This window comes from Psittacula echo (assembly GCF_963264785.1).
Source record: "Psittacula echo genome assembly, chromosome: Z".
Lineage (NCBI taxonomy): Eukaryota > Metazoa > Chordata > Aves > Psittaciformes > Psittacidae > Psittacula > Psittacula echo.
The window spans coordinates 12,921,539-12,947,262 of NC_137742.1; the positions used below are offsets into that span (position 1 = coordinate 12,921,539).

Consider the following 25,724-nt stretch of genomic DNA (forward strand, 5'->3'; position numbering starts at 1 on the left):
ACAGGCAGCTCCCAGCATATCCGTAGGAAGGAATACTCAGGACTGAACAGTAGTCTCTTCTCTTTGTGAAGTACATATAGAGACTTGAAGGTTTTGTTAGTGTTGTGCTATTGCTTTTATTCTTTCCTTTAGCAGTGAAAATTGTATCTAGCACATGACTGCAGTAAAAAATGTGCTTGTTTTACTTTGCCTACCAGGCCCTTGACATACACTTGGCTTTGATTTCCTAATGAAAAATGCATGTGTGAGTCATGGATCACAGATGCCGGGTACTGAGAGAAGCCATCCAGCTTAATGCTTATGCTGTTGTCCCCAGCTCCCATACAGCTGCCGTAACTAAAAAATCCAGCCCAGATAATTCAAGAAACAGGCACAAACCTACCCCTTAAGGAAAGCTACATGGTCTTTATCAGAAATTAATAGTAAAACACAAACATGACTTCAAAAAAGGCCTTTGTCTAAGCAAGGTAAACCTTTATTTGGCTAAGACAAAGGAATCTTTGAAGCAGCAAACTTCATAAAAGCAGCAGATCTTGTAAAGGAAATCTCAGAAACCCGCATATTCTTCCCTGTTAGCAACTGCCTTTGATTTGCTAGAACAGTTCTCTCCAGAATTGCTGTGGTTTTCAGCTCCAGGCCGTTGGAAAGTTTCTTGACCAAACTTTCTAGAATTGAAACGTATTCACGCTGATGTGTGCATGGGAATTTGGCACGCCTGGGTGTCGGGTGGGTATTTGGAAGCATTTGTCTTGGGGACTCCAGAACTCGCCTACACCTCCAGAACTCCAGGAGGCTTTTCCAAGGAAATAAGTTATTTTAAATCTTCTGTTCTTTTCTGGTGCGTGGGTGACAATTGTAGAGGGATAATTCCTCAGGGACAATATATAAACCAGCAGGGGGTAGTGGATGTTTTTTGTGCGGACTCTGTTCCAAGCCCTTGGATTTCAGGTCTGTTTTCTCTCATTCTACTTCACTGCTCCTTGGGAAACTCTTCAGCCCTAGTTACTCTTGTAATAGGAGCTCTGAACCGATCACATTGTTTATAAATTGGCACATCTTATGCTTTTGGATGCGCTGGAGAACATGCTGGGGACATTATTTCAAGCATCCAGCATCCTGGTTTATGATTTACCACTGCCATATGAGGAATGCTGATCCTGATTCTATTGTCCTGAAATCACCCTTGGCAGCAGCTGCAAGACGATTCCTAAGAAATGGAAGCAAGAAAGCAAGAAGGCACACGATCTCCTCACACAAAAATCGCATCTGAAATGTTCCTCTCCTGTTCTCAAGAATTTCCCATATACACTCTTTGACACACCTTACCAGGTCTTCCTTTACAACCTCCTTCTCAGGTTGCCTTCCTCAGAGGGAATCCTTACCTCAGAGAGCTTCAATAGCTCACTTCTGCTTTGCAGCCCCCCAGTGACTCGGGACAAATTGAATCTCTCTTCTCCCTTCTCCTGTGCCTACTCTGAAATGTTCCATTTCTTTACCCCCAGAAGTATTTACTTCTAATTTATTCATGAGATAGTCCTGATTGTGTTTCTAACCACCGCTCTCTTCTTATGCAGTAGCAGAGATTTTACACAGGATTTTGCTACCATGGCAACTTTGCTGCATCATGTGTGTTTATTTGTCTCAAAATCATCTTAAAGTGCATTCTTTGGCAATAGAAAGCTGAAGTGGCTGAAACATCACAATTTTCCCTTCGTGCTTGTCACAGCAAGGTGAAAGTGAACTCTGCCTTTCCAAATGGGAGCTGTTGCTGATGACACAGCACACACTTCTGCTGTGAGCACACAGAGATGTAAGTATCAGCCCAGATGGGTCTGTTGATTTTCTGCATAAAATGGCACATTTTTATGGGCTGTGTAGCATTCATTTTGATTTCCAAGTGTCTGGAGAAGTGTCCTTACACCCTGTCCAACACCTTCCTCTTCATTCACATAGAATCATAGAATGGTTTGGATTGGAAAGGACCTTAAGATCACCCAGTTCTAACCCCCTGCTATGGGCAGGGACACCTCACACTAGACCATGCTGCCCAAGACTCTGCCCGACCTGGCCTTGAACACTGCCAGGGATGGAGCACATGCACAGGAGCAAGGCACAGACCCTAGATGCACAGTTTTGTCTGTGAAGTACGACTGAAGGTCAGGCTGTTCCCTTAATCTTTCCCTTCACCTTTCCTCTGAGCCCATTTGCAGTGACATTTCACATAACATTTATTAACACCTCAGCCCGACTGCCTCTAACCATTTTTATATCAACCCCCTCTTATCAGCTGGCACTGCTTTACTTCTTCTATGTTATTGTGGAGCAGTTTTGCTGCATGTGTGGCAAAGGATGTACTGGATTGGGTCTTCTTTCCGCATCAAATAGAGCCTTTCTTTTAATTTTCTTACACTATTCTTGTAGTTTGTAGTTGACTGTATTACTACATCATGTACCTTTTCTTCCATTATTAATTTAGCTTTAATTTTTAGATCTCTGTCCTGGGTTCAGCAGTAGCAATCATTTTTCTCCTTCTTAGTAGCTGGTGCAGCGCTGTGTTTTTGACTTTCGGCCTGGGAACAGCGCTGATAGCACCGATGTTTTTAGTTACTGCTCAAATGTTTAGTCTAACCAAGGACTTTGTGAGTCTCATGCTCTGCCAAGGAGGAGGGGAAGCTGAGAGGAAGCAGAGACAGAACACCCGACCCAAACTAGCCAAAGAGGTATTCCATACCACAGCACGTCATGCCCGGGATGTAACTGAGAGTTATTCGGAAGGGCTGCTCGGTTGGGCTGGGTTTCAACGGGTGGTATTGTATTCTCTTCCCTTGTTATTTCCCTTATCATTATTATTATTGGTGGTAGCAGTAGTGATTTGTGTTATACCTTAGTTACTGAACTCTTCGTATCTCAACCCATGGGAGTTACATTCTTTTGATTCTCCTCCCTGTCCCTCCGGGAGTGGGGTAGGGGGGAAGAAAGGGGGGCAGGGGGTGAGCGAGAGGGCTGCGTGGCTGACATACAGCCTGGGCTTAAACCACAACAATCTCTAATGGCCTTCCTCATTTATTTCTTCAGTTGGACCCATTTAATCAGTTATGTTCTTCTGATATCATTATTCTTGGGTTTTGTAATCTTTTTTTTTTCATTTCCTCTCCTCAGTCTTCACTCAAACCCCACTTCTTTTCACTGGAAAAATGCATCTGTTGAAGTGATTGACTATCAAAGGGAGAAAGGCTGGGAAAAGCAGACGCTTTCCTGCTAAAACACGTGTGTCCTTGTTCTGTAGAAGACCACCAAAATTATAGTGGACTTCAAACAAGATGCACTGGAAACAATGCATTTGGGAATGAAAATGTTTGGTGACAATCTTGATACCATAGAAACATAGTAGCTCAGTATGAGAAATAAGGGGAAAGTCATGTACACATTGTTGTGTTCAACATATTTATCACCAATCTGTATGCATGAGTTGAATGCACCATTAGCAAGTTTGCTGAAGATACCACATGGGGAGGTGCTGTTGACTCTCTTGAGGGACAAGATGCCTTGCAGAGGGATCTGGATAGATTGGAGCAAAGGGAAATCATTAATAGGATGAAATTTAACAAGTCCAAATGCTAGATTCTGCACCTAGGATGGAATAATGCCAGGCATAAGCACAGGTTAGGAGAAGAGTGTCTGGAAAACAGCCTTGCAGAAAGAGATCTGGGGGTGCTGGTCAGCAGCAGGCTCTGCGTGAGTCAGCAGCCTGCACCAAGAGAGCAAACCCCATCCTGGGGTATATCAGACACAGCATCACCAGCCGGTCAGCAGGGGTGATTCTCCCATTGTATTCAGAGTTGGTGCAGCCTCACCTGCAGTACTGTGGGCAGTGCTAGGACCCACCATTAAAAAGGATGTGAAGGTCTTGAATGTGTCCAGAGGAGGCAACAGAGCTGGTGACAGGGCTGGAAGGAAATGTCCTGTGAGGAGTGGCTGAGGGCTCTGGGCTTGTCTAGTTTGGAGAGAAGGAGGCTGAGGGGTGACCTCCTTGATCTCCTACAGCTTCCTGAGGTGGGGAAGAGGAAGGCCCTGAGCTCCGCTACCTTGTACCCAGTGACAGAACATATGGGTATGGTTCAAAGCTGCAACAGGAGAGGTTCAGACTGGACATCGGGAAGCATTTTCTTATCAAGAGGGAGGTCAAACACTGGAACAGGTTTCCTGGAGAGGTGGTTGATGCCCCAAGCCTGTCAGTGTTTAAGAGGCATTTGGACAATGCCCCTAACAACAGGCTTTAACTTTGGTCAGCTGTGGTCAGGCAGTTGGACTAGGTGACTGTTGTAGATCTCTTCCAACGGGAACAGTCTATTCTATTCCCTCTCCACTTACAAAATACACTGAAGTTACCATCCCCTTTTGGAGCAGTATGTACCATAGAAGCATGAAAAATTACAATAAACCCCTTCACCTTCATCTCTCCCACATTGTTCTGACTTGTTGTGTTAGCAATGCAGCTCAGCTTAATGTCTCAGTAAAAAAAAATTAACTTGTATAACCAGCAAATTACTGGCAAATTTAAATTTGTGTCAGAAGTTAAATCTGTGATAAGGCTGTCTGATATATTCTGTACAGAACTTCCTAATTGTTCATTCATACAATTAATACAAACATGACCAGCATGCAGAAAAAAGCTTCTATAACATGCAAGGTTTGTGATTCTCATGTAGAAACAAGAGGCTTTTTGTCTCTTTAAATTCTAGAGTAACCTTTTCCTGTAAAGAATGTGATTTCTCTTTGTCAGCTATTGCATTCTGCAATCTTAAGATTTTTAAATACAGGAAACTTCAGAAATCCATTCTGTGTTTCTTTGGATTTAGGTTATCAGCCTGAAATAGGATTGATGTAGAATATTATGTGTACATATTTAAGCTAGGCTGAGCCTCTGGAAGATAACAGGCTTTCAACTACCTTGCAATAAATGAATGGCTGGCTTCAGGATAAATACTAATGGCCATGGCTTTGCAAAATAGTTCATGAAAACATATGTAATAATTAAAGAAGATGACTGTTAACGATGACCCTTGCTAACACAGATGTGTTAAGGATATGTTAAATATTAAAATGTGCACTGTTCCCATCATGCACCGATGACAGACAATGACCTTCACCCTACCAGGAGCTTTACACTTGCCAATTATTATTAGGGCAGCATTTCTTAAAATGCAAACAGTAAAACATCAGGAAGAGGTTCAATAAAGAAGATCAGACTTCTCGCAGTACTAGGAATATATATATGGCCCTTTTCATAATCCGTATGAGAAAGTGGAACAAAGTGTGAGAATTCAAATTAACATATATTTACAGAATGAAACCTGATTTTCAATTGGACATAAATCAAAACCATTTTGACAACCCTGTAGATGACACTCCTGGGATTTTTCTTCCCCCCCAAAAGACCAGGTATCTGTTTCATTTTAAGAAGGCTGAGAAATACCAGTGAAGGGAAAAGGAGCTCTTGAGAAAATTTATAGGAGAATTTCTCAGGAGACATTTAATCTGCTAGCCTTCGGGTAGAAAGCTCTTTGGCCTACAGCTGTCAAAGAAAAAAAACCCCAAACCACAACAAACAGAAGGAAAACATCTGTTTTTGCTGAATCTATCACTGTACTTTATAAACCTACAATGTGAGTGGAAAAAAAAACAGACTGCAAATTGTGCCTGCTTCTTTATTTTCCCCTTCTATTATTAATGCTATGCTATTAAAATCCATTCGGGTAGTCCAAACAAGTCTTAATTTTTTAATAAAGAAATGAACTTAGCTTAGTGTTATCGTGGTTTAAGATGAACTCAGGACAACTGTGAATACTTAACAGACCCATGATCAGTGGATATTCAACCAGCATCAAAAATGTTAAATATGCATACAAATTGTTGCAGGAATATTTGAATTAGATTCCAACTCTCAGAAATTTGCCAGGTATATCAATTTTAAGTACTATTACATCACTTCTGAGTAGTGAAACTGGTCTAAAAATAGAAGCGGCAAATGAAACCCTCTCATTCTATGGCGCTGTAAGATTAATAGTTCATTTAGAATTTCATAAAAGGGCAAGAAGTTGACTCATAAAAGGGCAAGAATGACGAACATTAAGGTCTAGCAACGCCCCTATACCGAAATCCATGTGAAACCAACGCTACTCACAGACAGGACATTAATAAACTAGGCAGACAAGCTGAAGATTGAAAAAAGTTTCAAAACAGAACAGCTTACGTTTTCATAAACTGTACCTCTAAGGAGAGCACTGAGGGGAAAATCCTTGCTGTGCATATTTCTCTTTTGTGTATGATAACTATGTTATCTGGGATTTTGAGATATAACACAGAGTGTTGCTGAATGAAAAAAGGCGAATACTGCTTACTTGTAAACTGCTAACATTACTAAGACACAGGATATTAAACTGATTACTTGTTCTGGTTTTGTCTTCCTACGTGCACAGTGTAACGTCTAAAGTCAAAACTAGCTTTTTACTTTTCAAAACCTTGTTTTTCAATTCTTGAATTAAGGAGAGTCAGAAGTTACCTGAAATATCCCATTAAAATGGGCAGGAAAACCAGAAACAAACTTCAAATACACTCTTCACCACACAGCATAAAAAATCATGGTCACAGCTTCATATTTAATGTGGAATCACTTTAAGTATACAGTATTTCAAAAGATCCAGAAACTGGTTAAGAGTTAAAAGCCAGTAGAACAAAAATACAGGAAATCCAAAATACCTCTTTGACCTTTTTAATCCTAAATTTTACGGTCACGTGCCTGAATAGAAAGGTTTGATTTATGAGGAAAGAAACTTTGGTATGGAGCTGAACTAGCCACATGAATAGCACCTGTAGCTTTCGAAATAAATAGTAATGGCTAACTAGATACCACGGCAGCAAGATGCCCTCTTAAGGACTAAGAAAAAGCACGTGCTTTGGGCTATGCATGAAGGCTAGGCAATAGAAACTAATAATTTTAAAGTAACTAAGTATTTCTGCTTTCTAGATTCCTGATGCAGACATTAGGAATCTTTCCTGCAATGAGAAATCTTTCCTTTTATTTGCTAAAGACTAATAATTAATCCCCTAAAAATTGCACTCTGATGCTCGAAGAACACTGTATTTTTTTAAGTCCTTAGACTTCCTCTATTTTGCTGAAATATTGTATTTTTATTCCACAGGCCCATGCTGTTAGCAGTAAGTGTTGCTAACAGAAATATCCCCCCTACTCCATTTATTAAAAAGGTCAAAGATAAATTCGACCTCAAAACGGAACAAAAGAGTGTTTTTAATAAATTGTACCAGAAATAACAAATGATTTTTGTAATGTGTGATATTTTCCTACAGCCATTGATACAGTAGTTACCGGAATGTTAGTCTATATTAATCTGTGTTTTATGGGTTTACAACAAAGCATAATACACATTGAAGAGAATGAGTGAAACTTCAGTTTCCAGTGTATAATGCATTTTAGTAATTTAATAAATTTTAGTTTCTATTTGTGTATTCCACTGTAGTGCTGTGACAACAAATCACACCTGTGTACCAGAGCATACATCAACAGTATGATGTAACTTGACTTACACCACTGCTATATTTAGCTTTTTGAAAGAGACATAAGCATACACTATGGCCACATCAAATAATTTTCTGGGTTTTTTCTTGGATAACCTTCACTTTTTCAGTAATACTTCACTTTTAAAATTTGAATTATTAAAAAAAAGAAAAAATCACAGAAAGGTCATACAGGAATAGCTATAAGGAATAACCTCACAGGCACTGATATGACAAACATTTATTTTAAGGGCTGAGAGGCATTAATATCAGATTGACAAAGTTGACTGAAAAGAACAACTAACTTTGTCTAAATGGGAAATGCCCACTTCTGCTTGTATGCTGAGAAAAGAAATTCAGAAAGTTATTTATTTTGGCCTTGCTATATCACAAAGTCAATCATACAAAGACCTACGCGTTTAACCTAAAATTATAGTTTTAAAAGCCCTTCTATGAGAAACATCATGCAAAACTTCGATCAATTATGCAGCTGCTTTAAAGCTGTTGAAAGACCATACTGTATATATTAGCTTTTATACTGCTAATGCACAACTAACAGCAAACTTGATTAGATTAACACAAATATGTCTTAATTACACCGTTATATCACACTAAGGAGACAAATGCCACAAGATGGGCAAAAACATTGAATTCTGAGCACTCAAATGGCAGGATAATTGTGTTGTAACCCCCTTCACATTTAGAAAAAGCCATAATCCTGCAGTCTCACTTTACAAAAAAAGTTTTGTAAAATATTAACTGGGAAGGGAACAGTTTATACCATCTAACACAAAGTAACTTATACAACTAGTGTCAAAGGCAAACAAAAAAACTTCTAGATGAAAAGTTAAAATACACATAGCAAGAGAAGCACAAATGCTGCATTAAATACAGTTGAGAAGACAATGCACTTGTTAATAAAAAAGACAAAAAAAAAAAGAAAAATTACTAAAATTAGCAACACATTTAAAGAAAACACAGTGAGGGAAATCTATTTTTTCTATAATAATATAGTTTCCATTTGCAGTCTTTCCATCCATAATTTGTCTGGTACAGTACATCCATTAAAATATTTAGAATGTCACAGAAGAGCTAGGTTGTTCTCTCCCAAATTAACTCACAAGTTGGTTTTGGATGTTTTAAACAGACATTATTATGAATGAAGTAAAAGCAAGGCAACAAATGGACTTTTTATCACCTTCAATCCTAGCACTGATAACAAGCTTTCTTAAAAGTTATCATAATCCTTCTTGTCTTTTTTCCCCTCTGCTTCAAATCCATCAACCCCATCACTGTCCCTTCTCCTTTTACGATTATTATGGATGTTGAAGCGTTGATTCATCTGTGGTAACGGATCCATTCCTAAAACTTTGTGTATTTGCCGGAATGCAAGGAGTCTCAGAGCAAACTAGAAAAAAGGTAGAAAGGAGATATTTCTCTTAGAAACAAAGGTCAATCTTGAGTACTTTGTCAAACAACTAATGAAGAAAATTAGCTGTCTAGATATTATCCTTAGCTCTCATAATCCCCTCTTCCTTCCCACAACAAAATCAACACTATAAAATGCATTATGTCACATTTGATGCTTCTGTAAAAAGTACATCATCTTAGCGTAAAAATACGGTGTTTTAGCTACTGGACTTGAACTGAAGCAGCCAAGGCTTGTCAGACACCCAATTACACATTAGTAATCTTCAGCAAAAGGATCAAATGAAGAGATAGTGGCAGTAACCCCATAAGCTGCAAGTGTGAGTGGTCAGTACTGGAAGTGGATACAATAAATGAAAATCTGTAAGTGTAATGAAAAATTAAACTTACACATTTATCTATAAAATATTAAACACCAATGTAACTTTAAATCTAGTAACATACTGTTGTAGAGTGAGCATCTTTACAGATATATACAGATGGGAGTGCATCAAATTTTTCATGAAAATATGTTAATTATAGTGCAGAAATGAACATGATTATAGATCTTCTATTGTGACATGCTCATTGCCTAGCTTAAAACTGGTAAGACCAAACTGTATTCCAAGAAAGAAGAATTCATGTCTACCGAATAGCTCCATTTAAAAAACAAAACCAAACTACAAGTAAAAAACACCCACAAAACCTGCCATCATATTTAGTTACTTCACACATATGTTTCCTTACCTGTGCACTTGAAGTAATATCCTCTCGTTGCTGATCTGTCATTATAGCAAGTGTGTCAAAAGGATCTTTTTCACAAGGGTCCAGAAGGCCAGGACCACCTACAATGGTTAAGCTAATTAAGCATTATCTCTGCATTATTTCAACCAAGATTACAGATTTTACATCAGTCAAGTGTAAGTAAACAGACACTGATCAAATGCAACTTGCCTTTAAGGATGATTCCTGAAGATATACACTCAAACACTCTTCTGAGTGCATCCCCAGGACTCTGTGGCCCCGTAGCACTGCTAATTGCTTTTTCCACAAGCAGCTCCATAGCCTAGACCAACAATAAGAAAATCCAGCCAATTTAGAAGACAGATTATACAGGAAAAACCTGCTATGTTGTTCAGTAATTCTGAATCTGTAATTTTGAAGAACATTACACTTCATAGAGCACTTTCAGTTAAATGGAAAAAAACCCTGGACATTTTGTAAGTAGTTCACATATTTATATATAAATACATATATAAATATTTTATAAAAATAAAGATGGTGCAAGATTAACATTGAGTAATGATACTGATGCTTCTTCTCTTCACAAGTTGTTCGAAAGTTTTATCTGAATGTATACAGCAACAGCACACATATGCAGGTAGACAACTTCTCTGACCATTTTTTGAGACCATAAAGCATGTTGGGTTGTAGGAATCTGTCAATCACATGAATAAACAGCACACAGTGGATCTAATGAAATTAAGAAGACACTCTTCTACGACAGTCTTCTACAAGAGTACAGAAATTTAAAGCATCAAAAATTCAATGCTAATTCCATGTTTAAGTGGTTACTAGTTCTTCAGTTTAGCAAAACTGAAGTTCACAGCAAGTTTTCTCCTGGATATAGGCTAACACTAACTCAAATGCTAAACAAGTGTGTGTAAAAAACCCTTGATGATAAACAGGTTTTCTGAAATTTATACATAATTTGGTATTGGTTAAATAATTTAAAATATTAATTGTATTTTAAACATTTTTCCTGTGAATATTTCCATTGTTTGTTTTTATTAGACACCATTTTTTTTCCAGAAAAATCTATAGAAGATACTTGTAAAAGTAAAGAACAGCTTTCCTTGTTTCTTTTTCAATACTAAATGGCTGTTTCAATACCACTCTTTTTGCAAGTTTAATTCTCAAACTGAGTGTCTCTCTTGTTTTTTGATAGGGTTTTTTTGTTTGGAGTTGTTTGCTTGTTTTTTATTTTTAGTCCTACCCCTCTTCACCAAGTTACAGTTGTTTAAATGTTGCCTTTTATTTTTATTTTCCGGGAGTAAATGCCTATTCTGATACATGTGAGTAACTATAGGCAGTGATGATTACAATCTTTCACTAAAGGTGCCTTTTCCTTTCTATTTTAGCTCCATTTAACTCAAAAGTTTCAATTCTTGAGCGTAGTATTTCCATACTCCAAACTGTATCACTCAGGATTTAGCAACAGTAACTTAGTTAATTTCAAGTTTGAAGCAAAATGCAGCAGGAAAGAAAAAAAGCAGATCATGTTCTTGCATTTATTCAAGTCTAGCTCTTTTGGATCTTCATTAAAGTCTACAACTTAATTCTATGAAAACGTGAATTTTTATGGTGCCCTGGTGTTTATGTGCATGAACTGCTGGCTTTCAAGTTTGAAAAATCAACCTTCTAACTTGTTCCTTCTAACTTGTAGGAACTTGACAAAATTCTTCTAACTTAGTTTCTATTTTTAGGTACATAAAGAGGAGGTTGCCAACACCCATATTCAGACCTGCTAACAACTTCTATTTGTACAACTACTTGGGTTCTTTTTGAACAGCTCTGGCATCTCTGGGTTGTAACAGGCTTCAAGCATACAGATTAGGAGAATTTCTGTATCCAGAAAAATCATCAATCTATGAAATTCCACCTGTAACTGACAGAAATTACATATATTTAATAATCACCATTTTCATTCTGCCGTTGTTTTTATCAATAAGAGTTTGCCAGTGGGCCAAAAGAACAGCTGACTACACAGACTTCAGTGTTCATAGAATCATAGAATAGTTAGGGTAGGAAAGGACCTTAACATCATCCAGTTCCAACCCCCCTGCCATGGGCAGGGACACCCCACACTAAACCATGCCACCCAAGGCCTCAATCATCCTGGCCTTGAACACCGCCAAGGATGGAACATTCACAACCTCCCTGGGCAACCCATTCCAGTGCCTCACCACCCTCTCAGTAAAGAATTTCTTCCTTATATCCAATCTAAACTTCCTCTGTTTAAGCTTGAACCCGTTACCCCTTGTCCTGTCACTACAGTCCCTGATGAATAGTCCATCCTTTGTCACTGACAGTGCATCACGTAACAGGAGCCAATCAGGAATCATTTTTGGAGAGAAATGAGCCATAGCTAGGCCCAACATACTACTTCATAACTCTCTTCCCTTCTGGACATGCCTTAGATGTGAGAAGTAATATTGTTCTTTATCTATGTGCCTGCTGTGTGCTGCAGTAGTTCTAAGGATGCTTATCTAAAAGCATGCCAGGATTTATTCTTTGGCAACTCAGTATCATAGTGACATTAAGAGGCCACTTACTTCTTAGCTTCTTTTGCTATATTTGTGCAGTGCACCTTTAATGAAATGCAGCACAGAAACTGGCTTTTACTTTAAATATTTAAAACAACCCAGCAATAACGGCTTCACATTTTTTCCAGAAGCAATACATACTATCAGAAGTGATTTAATAAAACTGCCTGCAAGCTTAGTACAGTTGTAAAAGATTTTTCACTGAAATAATACCAACTGTTCAAATGGTCTTGACAATGTCAGCACTCTTCCTTTTGAAAGTGAAAAGGAATTAGCAGAGCGCAACAGCACTTGGCCTGTGAAGCAAAACAGTTAGAGCTAAGTTTACTTCTACATGATACACACAAGTTCCAGATATTTTGTTTCACACTAACTCTGTCTGGTCCACACACTGAATATCTGTTAATGTTTGGATCACAAGATGCTGTCCTGAAGAGCATCATTTAAGATAGCCAATGCAAAAGGAATGCTCCAAGAATGCTCGGCTGCAAGAATTAAAAGAGGTAATCCAGTATAACCTAGAGATTCAAGTGATACTGATAAAAATGCTAACGGTCATACATCCGCAGACTGTCCTGAAGTACTATGGTATTTCATCTTGCAGAAGATACATATTAAGATCATAGGAATTATTGTGATCTGTTCTTTCAAGTAGCCTTTCTGTTATCCCACATTAAATGATTTTAAATGTGTTTCAGTAGACTCCTAGCAATTTAGTGTGGGTGGTTATAAAAAAAATAGATTTCTTCGTACAGGGTAGAGGAAAAAAAGCTAAAATCTAGAATAAGAATGCTACCCACAAAGAATACGAAAGAATGAGAAAATTCCTTTTGGGAAAAACAACAACAACAACAAATCCAGCTCAAAATAACATAACCTCAGAAAATTAATTTCTTAGAGGGAATCTGGATTATTTTTTGGGGAAAAACCTCCAACCAAACAAAATCCAAACAAAACCCTATGTTACTTCATGAAAAAGTCTACACTGAAAACCTGTAGTAGTGCTGCCCTGTCCTTCACTTGCAGTACTATGTGTACTAAAAAGACTCGTTCAAAAGAACATTACTCACCCAGCTTGGAAAATCAGACCAAGTTGGAACACGCTGACAGAGGTCACGAAGAATACGTATGATAATCACACAGGACTGCAGACCATTAGCTCTAGCCTTGAGAGCAATACAAAATCAAATTAATTAATCCCAGCACCTACAGCGAGTAGGACTTGTTGAAAGACTAAAACACCACTGTTCAATGGAAGCTCAGATACAAGATTGAAACAAATCACTCTACAACTTTATTCCATGAGCTGCCATTTACAGCAGTATTTTACACAGGGTTAGTAATTTAAGGTGGTAGCAGTCAAAGTGCACAGGTTATACAAGAATAACATTTCTTGATCCCCTGTACACTTTTGACCTATGTTCACTTGTAACAATAAATACAGTATCTTTCTATATTAGAAATAAAAAGGATAAAGTAAAGATCTAAGAAATAGGTATAGAGACTGAAAGGTCAAGGGAATCTGTTTGGTTTCTTTATCGTGCCTTTGCCAGAAGGCAAAGTCACTAAACCAAACAGTTGCTTCTCACCTTTCATTCCCTACACTTAATGCAATTAAAGAAATAGGAAAAAAAGTCTTAAGTCTGAACACAAAGCTTTAAACACATATTCCATTATTTAAAGCAAAGTTACTCTGCAGCCTTATGGAATATATAACAAATATACAACATATGATCACCCCAAGCGAGTCAAGCTTTCAACATCGCCTTCTCAATGACCAGAAAAAAAAAAATCATGTCAAATGAGCAATAACTGCGTAAAGCAGTTCCTTCATACTCGACCTTCTACATTTAAATTTAGGAACCAGAAAAATAGTAAGTATTATTAGCATGAAAAACGCTGAGTGTTTTCACACAGTTAAACATTTATATTGCAACTGAACTAATCTCTCATAAGGCTACAAGAAGAAAGTAAAATGATGTTCCGAACCTGGAACCACTTAGCGTGGCGTAGAGCAGCCAGAGCGTCAAGGCATTTTTGCCTGTCCAAGACGTCCGGTGGGTCTTTCACCATACCCGAGGTTACATCTAAAATGGATTGAATTGGCAAAATGCAGTGAGGAATGGGTGTTTGACCAGGTGAGCAAGACACTTCCTCAACGTAGCTTCAATGTCACACATGCCATTTAAAGTTTAAACCCTTGGACAACAAATGTAAATGCTCAACAAAAGCCATTCAATTAGGATTAGGGCATCTACCCAGTATAAAGATCAAGAGCATAGTATACTTTAGCTCTGAGGTTATTTTCAAATGCACTGCAGATTATGCAATGCGTAGTACTTCTTTATTTAAGCTAACATTGGGAAAACACATATCCCCTAAAATTAAATACTGAAGGAAGGATGGTTGGACACAGTGCACCAGCACAGAGAACACAAGACAAGAAGGAACACAAAAATCCACTTTAACCAAGTAGAAACATTCAAACTTAGTTTCTTGTAAATTTTAATGGTCCTCTGTTATTTGGGACCTATTCTTAAAAGAAAAAACTAAGAATAACAAATCTTAAAAGCACTAGATGATTAGTAATGATGTTATTTTTACCATACCTTAAACTTGAAATTATTATGCTTTAAAAATCTGACTAAAAGAATGTGAAACGTTCTTTGATATTACTGATTTCTAATACTTTCTAGGACCCTTTCCTTACTTATATAGATGAAATTCCTCAACCCATAATATACGCGCTCCAGTATCGTTTAGGATGCAAGGAAAGTTCTGAAAAGGGACTGCTTTAAGATTCAGCAGAAAAAGAAAAGGAATAGTTAAAAAGAAAAAAAAAGGCAGAATGTCTTAAAGAAAATAGAGCAGGTGTCGTATATTTAAGTATTCAGAAAAGAATTTAATTGCCAAACTGACTTTGTTACCAAAAAGGATGAGACTACAGGCCCTTTTGGAAGTGGTTTAATCAATGGAACTGCAACCACTGAACAAAGTGAAATGGCATCCTCGGGCTACTTTAAAATTGTACAGATATAATGCAGAGATCAGCTTTCAATCTTTGATTTACTCATTGTGGAAATGGCTATTGTGACCAGTGACAAAGTATATTTGTAGCGTAACTGGTGATACACAAGGTAATTTTCTAAATTTGAGGAGTTGGTTGTATTGAACAATGTAATTTACTCCAGCAAGATACAAATTTAGGCAAGTCAGAGAATAAAAAAAATGTAAAAAATACTGAGACTCATGAAACAATGAGATTAGGGTTGCTGCAGAAAGACAGCTCTGAAACCACCTATTTTTACACAAATGTAGAATAAGTAGTAGGACAGTTTACAGAGAGCTAAAAAGCCATGAATGAACATGGTACAACTTTGCAACACAATAATTAAACTTAATATGAAGTACTACATTCAGATTTGAGCATTTTTTTACAGGATAGTCCCATTGCTCTGCACAGGGCTAAAAGGCGGAGGATTTTAAAATATGAACAAAGCTGAGAAGAACATAGGTATCTTCTCACACAGATGTTCAAACTTATGGACTATATGTTAAAGTGGAGAGATGAAAATCTGCACTTAACAAGTCATTTATAGAGCAAATGAAGACATTTAAAGCGGTATGCCCTTTAAAACAAAACAAAACAAAACTCAAACCTATACAAGGGAGGTGCCAGGTAAGATAACTGATGAAACAAGTACAATCTGGGTATAAGAGACAAGGAGTACATTTAGAGAAAACCCACAGCAGGAAAAAAGTGGCAAAGTAAGGCTGAGAAATGAAAAATAAAAATGGGCCTAGTAGCCTCATCATCATCATCATCTAATGGTTTGGGTTGGAAGGGACCTTAAAGATCATCTAGTTCAAACCTCCTTCCACAGGCAGCCAATTATTCACATCATCATTCATAATTTTACATTCTTCTAAAACTAGTATGCAAATAGGTGACACTGTGCAAACTTTCAGTGCAATAATTAATTACATAATTACATAATTTGAAAGTCCAATTACTTCTAGCTCTGAAAAACTTCAATTTGGAAAATAATTTTACTAAAAAGAACTACAGTTTAAATGCACATAAAAGAATCTTACTCCATGCTGGAAATATTGATCTAAAATGTGCTACTAAATAGATACCATGAGAATACCTTGAAACTTAAAACAGACTTTGAAAGTCAGAAGTTGCCAAGGCACCTATTGCACTGAGAATACATTGACTGAAAAAACTAATCAAGGAAACTCTTAATATTTAATCTGTGGATTTTTGCATCTGTTTCACATTTCAGGATTAACCCCTTAAAAACTATTTAACTAAATTCAAACGCCTAACCTACCACCCTCTTAAGCTAAGACAAAAAACTGAATTAATTTATAAAACACAAGTGCGAATTCTTACTCTGTATAACTTATGACTAGCCTAAATATAAGGGGTTAATCTTCAGTTAGACATGCTGTGTCCACACTACCTCTTCATTAAAAGTTAACAGGTATTTCAATTTCAGTAAGTTTTAATTATGTGAAATACATTTTACCCAGTCAACTATTTCAAGACTAGTGTGAACACTGCTTAATTCTAGGAGAGAGACAAAGACAAAAAGGAGGAAAAAAAAAAAAAAAGGAAATAAAAACAAAACACAAAGTAACAGTAGATGCTAGGACTATGTATCCAAACCCCCTCCTTTGTAAAGCATGGCAGGTGTGACACTGAGCTTTAGAAAACCTTGGTCAAAAATCCTTCCGATGTCTTGGCAGCAACCCCTGACAGGAATCAAGTCCCTCTGCTAGAAGGCTTTGGACCGGGGCTGTTAGCTAAGGATAAAAGAAGACACACGCGCACACATATGTGTTCATAAGTATGTACACTTTGCTGAAGGAAAGACTCCATCCACAGCAGAGGTTAGAGCAGATTTGGCAAACTGTCAAACGCACAATACTGTAAAGAACAGTAGCTATGCGGTTAACAATTTTATTTCACTGTGTTGTTTTTAGCCTTTTCTCATGTAATGGGATTATTACACATCAAACAGGATTCTACTCCATGTGCAAGTCTCAGTCTCATCTTTACTCAAACTTGTTCTTCCGGTAAAGCCTTCCTTATACCTGAACTAGCTCCCCAAGCGGGCTAAAAAAAAATGAAAACTTTAAATCATTGTAAGACACAGAGCATGAGAAGCTGCAGTAAGAAAAAACACAAACACATACTGTTACTCTGCAGCAGATAAGCAGCAGTCTTCGTAATAATGCCTTCTTTGCTGCAGTAATTTGCAGTTCAGTCTTCTATTAGCTGTAGTTTCAAAGTTAACTTTTCTGTACATCCATTTTATACTGCTCAGTGTCTTGAAGAGAAATCTAACTTGATTTTGCTTGCCTAGAGGCAGTACTGCATTCAGCAGTGAATAAACTCACAATGATCATTTTAACTCAAGTGTGGGTCAGACAAAAATAGAGATTTGTTTCCTTTAGGTGGCATAAATTGAGAGATTAATGACAGTAATTTGAAATTTATTTTATTTTTAGTAGACATCACAGAATTTTAGGCCAGAAACTACCTAACTGAAATTTAGTACTGTGGCAGAAATCAGTATTGACTGCACTTTTGCACAGTACATTAGGAAATAAACATGGTGTTTAAGGTTAACTTAATTTCATGGATAATCTAATTTAATGATAAAATCTTTTAAGTTAGTCTTTATAAACTTAAATGTGATATTGGGTTTGACACAGGCAAACCAAGAGTCTTGTTACACTTAAGATTGTCAAAAAACCAAGTAAATTCGGTTGAGCGTGACAGTACATGTACAAAGCCTTTATAGCTAGTAATAGTATGCACAGCTTGAAAATCACATACAAAACACTCTTTATGACTCTTCAGAAGTCATCCAAGTGAGAGAATGCAGCTTGAAATTTTTCTGCCTCATTATGTAGGATGACTTTGTTAACACAGGTTGCTTACAATGCACTAGTCACAGCTACAGGACATTTACTAATGTAATATAAAAACCTCAAGTATTTTAGAGGACATGTAATGAGATGAAATAAAAAAACCCAACCTCTGTGACCTATAAATACGTATATACACAAGCACATGTATACATACACACATACATTTTTTTTTTAACTTGCATATAAGAAGTGTTAAGATAGTCTCAGATTTCCTATTTGTAGGTTCACTGTCAAACAACAGAACCCTGTTTGCCATGATCTCTTTCCACTATAAAAATACAGAATTAAAAGGAAACAAAAGTTAATTTTATCTGACCCGTAAACAAAAAGAACCAATGTACTGCAGACATTAATCATGCTTGTTGGCTTAAAAGCTTTTGGAGCTTTGAAAGTGTTACAGAACAGACCCTAAAGCAACACTGCTGGCACCAGAGAAACTGTGGATTTCAGAAATGTAAATTGATTTACAAGCTCCACCTTTCTGCTTCAGCTCAATGACAAAGCCATTTCTTATTGTACTAGTCTGGGTTTGCCAGTTGGAGAGAAGACTGATTGCAACACCAGGAGCCTAAATATACTCAAAAAGCACTCCAGACCAAAAAGCAACCTCAGAGAGCTGGAAAAAATCGCATTGTCTTTTAAAGTTAGAAGCACTGTTACCATCAAAAGTATTACAAAAGTGCATTTTAAGCGGCGTTCCTGTTTGGAACGTGTGATGGTAATACTGATCCAGTTTAAACCCCAAAACCTGTGATTTGATTTCTAAAACCGTACAATCTTTCTCTTCTGGCAAGACTGTTCTAGAAAGCCAGTTTATAGCCACTTGCTATAAAACACTTAGTTTTCCACGTAATTTCAAAAGAGGGGAAAAAACAGTTAAGTTTGTACCTTTTCCAGAAAGCTGAGGTTGGACATGAAGTTAGAAATTTTAAAAATTAAATAAACTCATCATATAAGCATTTATTTTAACCAAGTGTTCTCTACCAAGACTCATTGAAAAACAAGGTTTCGATCAAATACATGTGCCAGCATGTTGCCTTCCAGGACCTTAATGCCATCTTAAGCAGAATATATGAAACAAAAAAAAAAAAAGAAAAACCAAAACAAAAAAAGCCAAAACAAAAAAAAAAAGGGTGAGAAAGAAGTAACATCTTTAACAACTTCCCAACCTCCATCCCTCATGTTCTCTTCCCGAATGACTGGAGATGTCAGTGTGATAGTAACTTGCATTTTGGGTTCCACACATGAATTTAAAATTATTGCTGCCTCTGGGACTGCACACTTGATATCATATTTCTCAGGACTTATTACCTAAATATTGAGAAACAGAAATTTCTGTTAGCATGTGGCTAATAAAAACATGGGGAAGAAAATGGATTTCAACACAGTCTTTTTAACAGAAAAACAGAAACATGATATAATTACATGAAGCAAGTACCTCTTTGTTCAAAGAAACCACAGTGTACACAATTAGACATACATATGGAAAACACATGTATGGAAACCACAGTGTACACAATTAGACATACATATGGACTTGCATACTGTTTCCAAATCATTAATAAAAATATAGAGCAGTCACCAGCATGCAAAAGAAAAAAGCTCAAGAAACTACCCAGAAAGGAAATTCATAGATAAGTAAGTTACACAACAAGAACGTTGACAGTGTTTGAGATAAAGAAAAACCTCAGTGCCACTTAAAATATCAGCTGGATATGTTTCTCATTGGAACATAGGAGCCTATAAAAAGCACGAAGATGCAGTGGTTGTTCTTCAAGCTCGCAGTTACAGCATGGGTACTGCTACGTACATTCTATATACTTGGCTGTCACAACATGCTAAGAACAAAGGACAAGACAAACGTGAGGAAGAAATATGTAAGACTAACTAACAAGGCAGTGATTCGGAATTGCTTCTTGCAACTACATTTAATCATTCTAAATACCCCCAAAAGGAAGCTGTAGACACGTCTGTCACATTCTTCCACAAACTAGAGGGACAAGAGACTTCTCCGCAAAGACCAAGCTGTGCATTTCTTAAATTTTTCTCCTGTTCTTAACAAGAATTAAGCCAAGCTTATTTTCTAATTAACTTGATCCTGGTAAAGCTTCTACCATGCCACCAATACTGACGAACAATTTACCAGGCGATACTGAAATTCTAATGCTGTGACAAGCATTCTATAACAATGGGGAACAGGTTTTGTTCAGTAGAGAACAGAGACTTCATTCTGTATTTCCATTTCTGGTAGAAACACAGCAAATGGTTTATATTACTTCTCATGAATGGTCTAAGTACTTTAAGCACTTCCTTTTTTATTATTTTTTCTTTTTTTTTTTTTTTTTCAAATAGCCAAATTAAAACAAAAACAAAAAACCAAACTACAAACAAACCACACAAGACTTAGGTAACTAATTGTGGAACCACAAGCCGCTGACACCAATTGGAAACAAGATATGAATACAAACAGACTGGCGTTAATGGACAAGTTCTGACTTTCAGGCAACAAGCTTCCTGTAATGCTGCACAAATTACCTTTATTGCTGCTTGTAAACAGGTAACAGTCTTTCTTCTGTTAATTTTTATTTCCCAATAAAATGAAATCTATTAAATGATGACTGATACTACACCACTAGCATACACACCTAGAAACTTGTATGGACACAATATACAGAAAGCCAAACATGCAGCTTAGTCCCTGAATTCAGATGGAAACACTCAGAATATGGAAAGAAACTAAACCTGAGCTATGAAATGTGGCACAGTGAGCCCTGAAGATATTTGAGTTGAGGACAGATTTTTACAGTATCTTTACAAAAATTCCAAATACAAAAATCTGAATTCTACTTACTGCAAGTTGTTTGGGAAGGCTTTCAGCAATACGACTGAGTAATGTCTTTGAAGGCTTCTCAGCACACAACAAAACAAGATTGACGTTCCGGTCTCCACGGAGTAGCAAACCTTTAGCCAAAACGCCTACTCGTAAAACTCCTTTCAAAGCTCTGTGAATTACAGTTAAAAGTTGCATTTAAAATAATATGAAAACATTAAAAGTAATCCTGAAGGTAGAAAAGTGAAATAAAATCGGAGTATTCCGCATACTTCTGAGGTCATAGTGACATATACCATAGCAAAACACAAAGAGAAGCACTGATAACAGTGTAAGGAAAAACTTCAGAAACAAATGATGAAATTCTTAAAACGTAAAAACCCAAAATACCTGTCTTTACTGCCATCCTTTTTGTCATCTCCCTCTTTGTTCTTGCTTTTTTCATGATCAGTCATGTTGTCAGAAACAAGTTTCAAAGCACGTTCAGTAATAGAAACAATTTTCTGGACTGCCTGAAGTTCTTCCTCTGTTGGATATATAGCGGCATGTTTGGTCATCACATAGCGGTCATCAGAGGAGTCAGGGCGGCGAAGAGGCTAAAGAGATGAAAAAGCATGTTTCTGAAATCTGGGTATACTTCTAAGTTCACAACCAATAAATGACCAAAAAGCAATTGTGGCTAAACAACAGAATATTCAAACCTTAAATCACTGAAATGTAACAAAACATGAACTGGTGTCCTTAACATTTTTCACTGGTCACAATCAATCACTGCTGAAAAAACATGAGATCTAATAAATTTAACAACCCCAGGATCAAAAGTAGGTCCCCAACACAAATATCTATTACCTGTTTATCAACTGGGAAATACTTGCATATTGCTGCAGAATAAAGTATCCATGATAGCATAATTCAAATAGGAAGGGACCTCAGGAGGTCCTCACCTCCTCTGCAACCAGGACTAGCTATAAAATCACATCATGTTGCTCAGGGCTTCATCCAGTTGGTTCTTGAAAACTGCCAGAGATAGAGGCTGCACAATGTTCATGTGGACAAAAAAATATTATTTCCTGTATTCAATCTGAGCCTATCTTGTGTCAGCTTAAGCTAGTTGTATCTCACCCTCTCATGACTGTAAAGAGCCTGGCTCCATTGTCTTTGTAAGGCACAGATATCAGAAGGCTGTTATGTCCCACTGAAGCTCTCTCTTCTCCAGGCTGAAGAAGCAGAAGCCCAGATTCCTCAGTCTCTTCTCACAGGGCACACACTCCAGACCCCTGACGATCCTGGTAGTCCCACACTTTTTTGTACTGGAAAGCCCCACACTGAATGTAGCATTGCAGACTGGGTCTAACAAAAGCTGACTTCCCTTCATCTACTGATTGCGCTCCTGTTAATACATTCCAGGATGCTGTTGGCCTTCGTTGCTGCCAGGGCACGTTCAGCTTGCTACCTGCAAAGATCCTTAGACCCCTTGCAGCATGGCTGGTACCCAGTTTGTCACTCCCCAGCCTGTTGTTACTCCCAAGCCTGTTATCAGAACACGAGGTTATTCCTTCCCAAGTGCAGCATTAGACATTTGTCCTTGCAGAACTGTAAAGTTCCTATTAGTCTATTCCTTCAGTCTGCCTCGGTCCCTCTGGTTGGCAGCTCTTCCCTCAAAGATACGAACTATTCTCTCCATGCCAAAATGATTCAGTTTCATGCCAGCGCCAAACATTATAAGCATGCACTCAATCAGCTTTCAATCATTGATAAAGTGCTAAGGAGAAAAAGCACAGGATAAAACCCACGTACTACTGCACTTGTTACTGACCTCCAGGTAGAGCATGACACACCACTAGCCCTTATCCTCTGAGACTGAGAATCCAACCACTTTTTATCTATACATTTGTCCACAATTAGATTAATAATATTGTATAATGCAATTAAATAAAAGTATTACAGAAATCCAGAGTGACTTGTTATTTCAGAAGAAACAGTGTTTGTCTTGAAGGCATCGTTTTGTCATTTCAGTGGACTTATTTTGGAAGACAAGTCCACCTATATAGTTCATTAGCATGTAATTTTTATTTCACTTTTCCAAATACTCTATTAAGAAACAATGGAGACAATGGAAGTAGCACTGAATAATTTATAGCTCCTAACTATGCTTTCTGGTAAATATGATTTTGGTTTTTTTTTTCAAGTTAAGAAACTCACAGCTGGTCCTTGGGGCTGTGGAGGCATTCCTGGCCTAACTCCCAGCAGGCCTAGAGGTCCGGGAGGACCATGAGGATATCCTCCATCTGGTATTCTGCGACGGTCATCCCAGTGATGCTGCTCTTCCTCCATTCTCCTCCAGTACATGTCCTCCTCATATCTCCTGAAATACATCAATCAAAGTATTCTCTTTACACAGCAGTTATTACTTGCAGCCATTCTAAATAAATTCTTGTAGGTCCTCACTAACTCACTTCTAGTAGTCATAAGCAAATACCACAGAACCCTAGAGACTTAACTAAAATGAATGGTTATTTTGGAAGTGAGTCTGAATTTACAGCAAAATAATTCTAGTAAGTCTGCATTCCTCTGAGAGGCTGAACACTAAAACAAAAACACCAGAGGTATAATAGAAACTTAATTTAAGGCAGTACAGAGTTCCCAAAACAAGTATTCAAGATATGTAACTACAGAAACAGGGTTAGTTTTAGATAATCCGACTGCAGCTTTGTTTTGTTCATTGAGAAAAGAGAATGCATTACCTCATTTCCATCCTCCAGCGTTCTTCCTCTTCTCGCCTTCGCCAGTATTCTTCTTTCTGCATCTGTTTCCTCATTTTCTCTTCTTGAATTTTTCTTGCTCGAATACTGGGCTTTACTTCTACTTGCAAGTCTGGGTTTACTTTTTTCTAGTTCAGAAAAAATAATGAATTAAATGTTGTTTTTTCTCTTTTCAAGGTTACAGAGTTCTTCTGACATATTTAACACACACTACTGGTCAACTGTAAAATCAAGTGGATTAAAATGCAGTTATGGAACTGCATCCAGTAATTTAAAGAAAGGAAGTATCAACATACTACAAACAGCATAAATGCCCTCTTCACTTATGTGAGAACAAAGCAATTTAAGACTTAAATGTTGTGAAATACTAAGTAATTTGCTGTTCATTCTGTAGCAAGATGAAAAAGCATTTCATCTTAACTAAGGTATGCTTCCTGATGCCCTGTTCCTCAAGGGTTCCTCATACAGGGGCATAACCATGAATTACTGAGTAAAATTTTCTGGCAGTTCATTTTCTTCTTTCATCTCTTTCACGATTATGCAGGTCCACTGTATCTCCTCTGATCACAGTAGATTCTTCCAATATAATCTTATAATAATCAACACGCACACCATATGTCAGTACAGAGGTATCATTCATGACTAAAAAATCTGCAACGCTTGTGCCTCCACAAAAGGTTTATGTGGTTTATCCTGCCAAAAACACTGAGCACTACTATTTTACACTATTTGATATTCATGGTAAATAACAAAGGACCAACTGTTGCTTGCACAGGTTGTACTGTATTTTTGTTTTGCAAAGGTTAACTGAAAGCAATGTTCAAAATATTAAAAAAAAACCAAACAAACCACAAAAATACAGCTTCACAGTCTGCATTACTTCTTTAAAGGCTATACTTGCTAAGAAATATATTCCTGTATCTTTTTTTTATATGCTGCTTACTCAAGAGTACCTAATTTGGTCAATTCTTTGAATGTAAGAAGTTGCAGTCAGTCAGCTGTCATGAACTGCAACAGAAGCATCAGTATTTCCACTAACCTTATATTGAAGTCTGTGCCGCCGCCCTTTTAAGTGCATCTCCTTGGCATTAGGATCATTAAAACTGCACTCACAAAGTTTACAGTGAAAGCGGATTACCTTTCCTTCATCATTTCTTACCTGGAAAGTAAAGTTATAACACATTTGGGATGTATTATTTGGGGTATTTGCTTAAAAAAAAACAAACAAAGCCACACCAAAAAAATCCCTCAAAACAAAGCTGATGTAAAAATTAATCTAATTCACTGACACTAGATTCAGCCTACATGCTAAAAAGTTAACACGTTAACTGAAAGAAGGCAAAATAGAACTTTCAATTGACAGACACACCATTTTGCTTGGTAATGAAGAACAAAGTTCTTCCATCCCAAAGAGTACGTATCTTTAAACTGAAGCCTGAACATGCTCAGTTGAATAATTACAAACCTGCAAATCACGAAAAATTTAAATCAGACTTCACTTGCTCATCTCATGTCACTCACATGAAGAATGCCTCATTGAGCATAAAAGAAGCACACACAATAAAAATATGCAAACATATGCACAAGCCTTCGCAGGTTCAATGCCTTGTCATTCTCATCCTCAAGGAGGACCCAGCGAATCACAGATCAGTCAGCCTCACGTAGATCCCTGGGAAGGTGATGGAGCAGCTAATGCTGGAAATAATTTCCAGGCATAATAAGGGCAAAAAAAATCATCAGGAATAGTCTGCATGGCTTCACCAAGGGGAAGTCATGCTTGACCACCTGATAAACTTCTGTGATGAAATGACAGCCTGATAGATAAGGGGAGAGCAGTTGATGCTGCCCACCTGAACTTAAGTAAGGCCTTCGACACAG

At 37.4% G+C, this 25,724-nt stretch overlaps 1 protein-coding gene across 6 annotated transcripts in view; it reads right to left on the bottom strand.

The window, feature by feature from the left end:
• Positions 1–6,639: 6,639 nt before the first annotated feature.
• Positions 6,640–25,724, bottom strand: part of ZFR (zinc finger RNA binding protein) — a 47,012-nt gene continuing 27,927 nt past the window's right edge. For 2 of the 6 annotated variants that reach the window (XM_080638601.1, XM_080638600.1), the window contains exons 10-20: positions 24,886–25,005; positions 23,829–23,974; positions 23,287–23,449; positions 21,475–21,680; positions 21,106–21,256; positions 19,424–19,565; positions 14,298–14,395; positions 13,379–13,474; positions 9,937–10,048; positions 9,730–9,827; positions 6,640–8,983 (exon numbers count right to left, since the gene is read on the bottom strand). In XM_080638601.1, coding sequence (XP_080494727.1) covers positions 8,804–8,983; positions 9,730–9,827; positions 9,937–10,048; positions 13,379–13,474; positions 14,298–14,395; positions 19,424–19,565; positions 21,106–21,256; positions 21,475–21,680; positions 23,287–23,449; positions 23,829–23,974; positions 24,886–25,005 — 1,512 coding nt within the window. In that variant the 3' untranslated portion in view covers positions 6,640–8,803. Of the gene's footprint in view, positions 8,984–9,729; positions 9,828–9,936; positions 10,049–12,521; positions 12,605–13,378; positions 13,475–14,297; positions 14,396–17,513; positions 17,596–19,423; positions 19,566–21,105; positions 21,257–21,474; positions 21,681–23,286; positions 23,450–23,828; positions 23,975–24,885; positions 25,006–25,724 lie in introns of those variants that run through there. The other 4 variants (XM_080638603.1, XM_080638602.1, XM_080638604.1 and 1 more) reach the window with 4 other exon arrangements.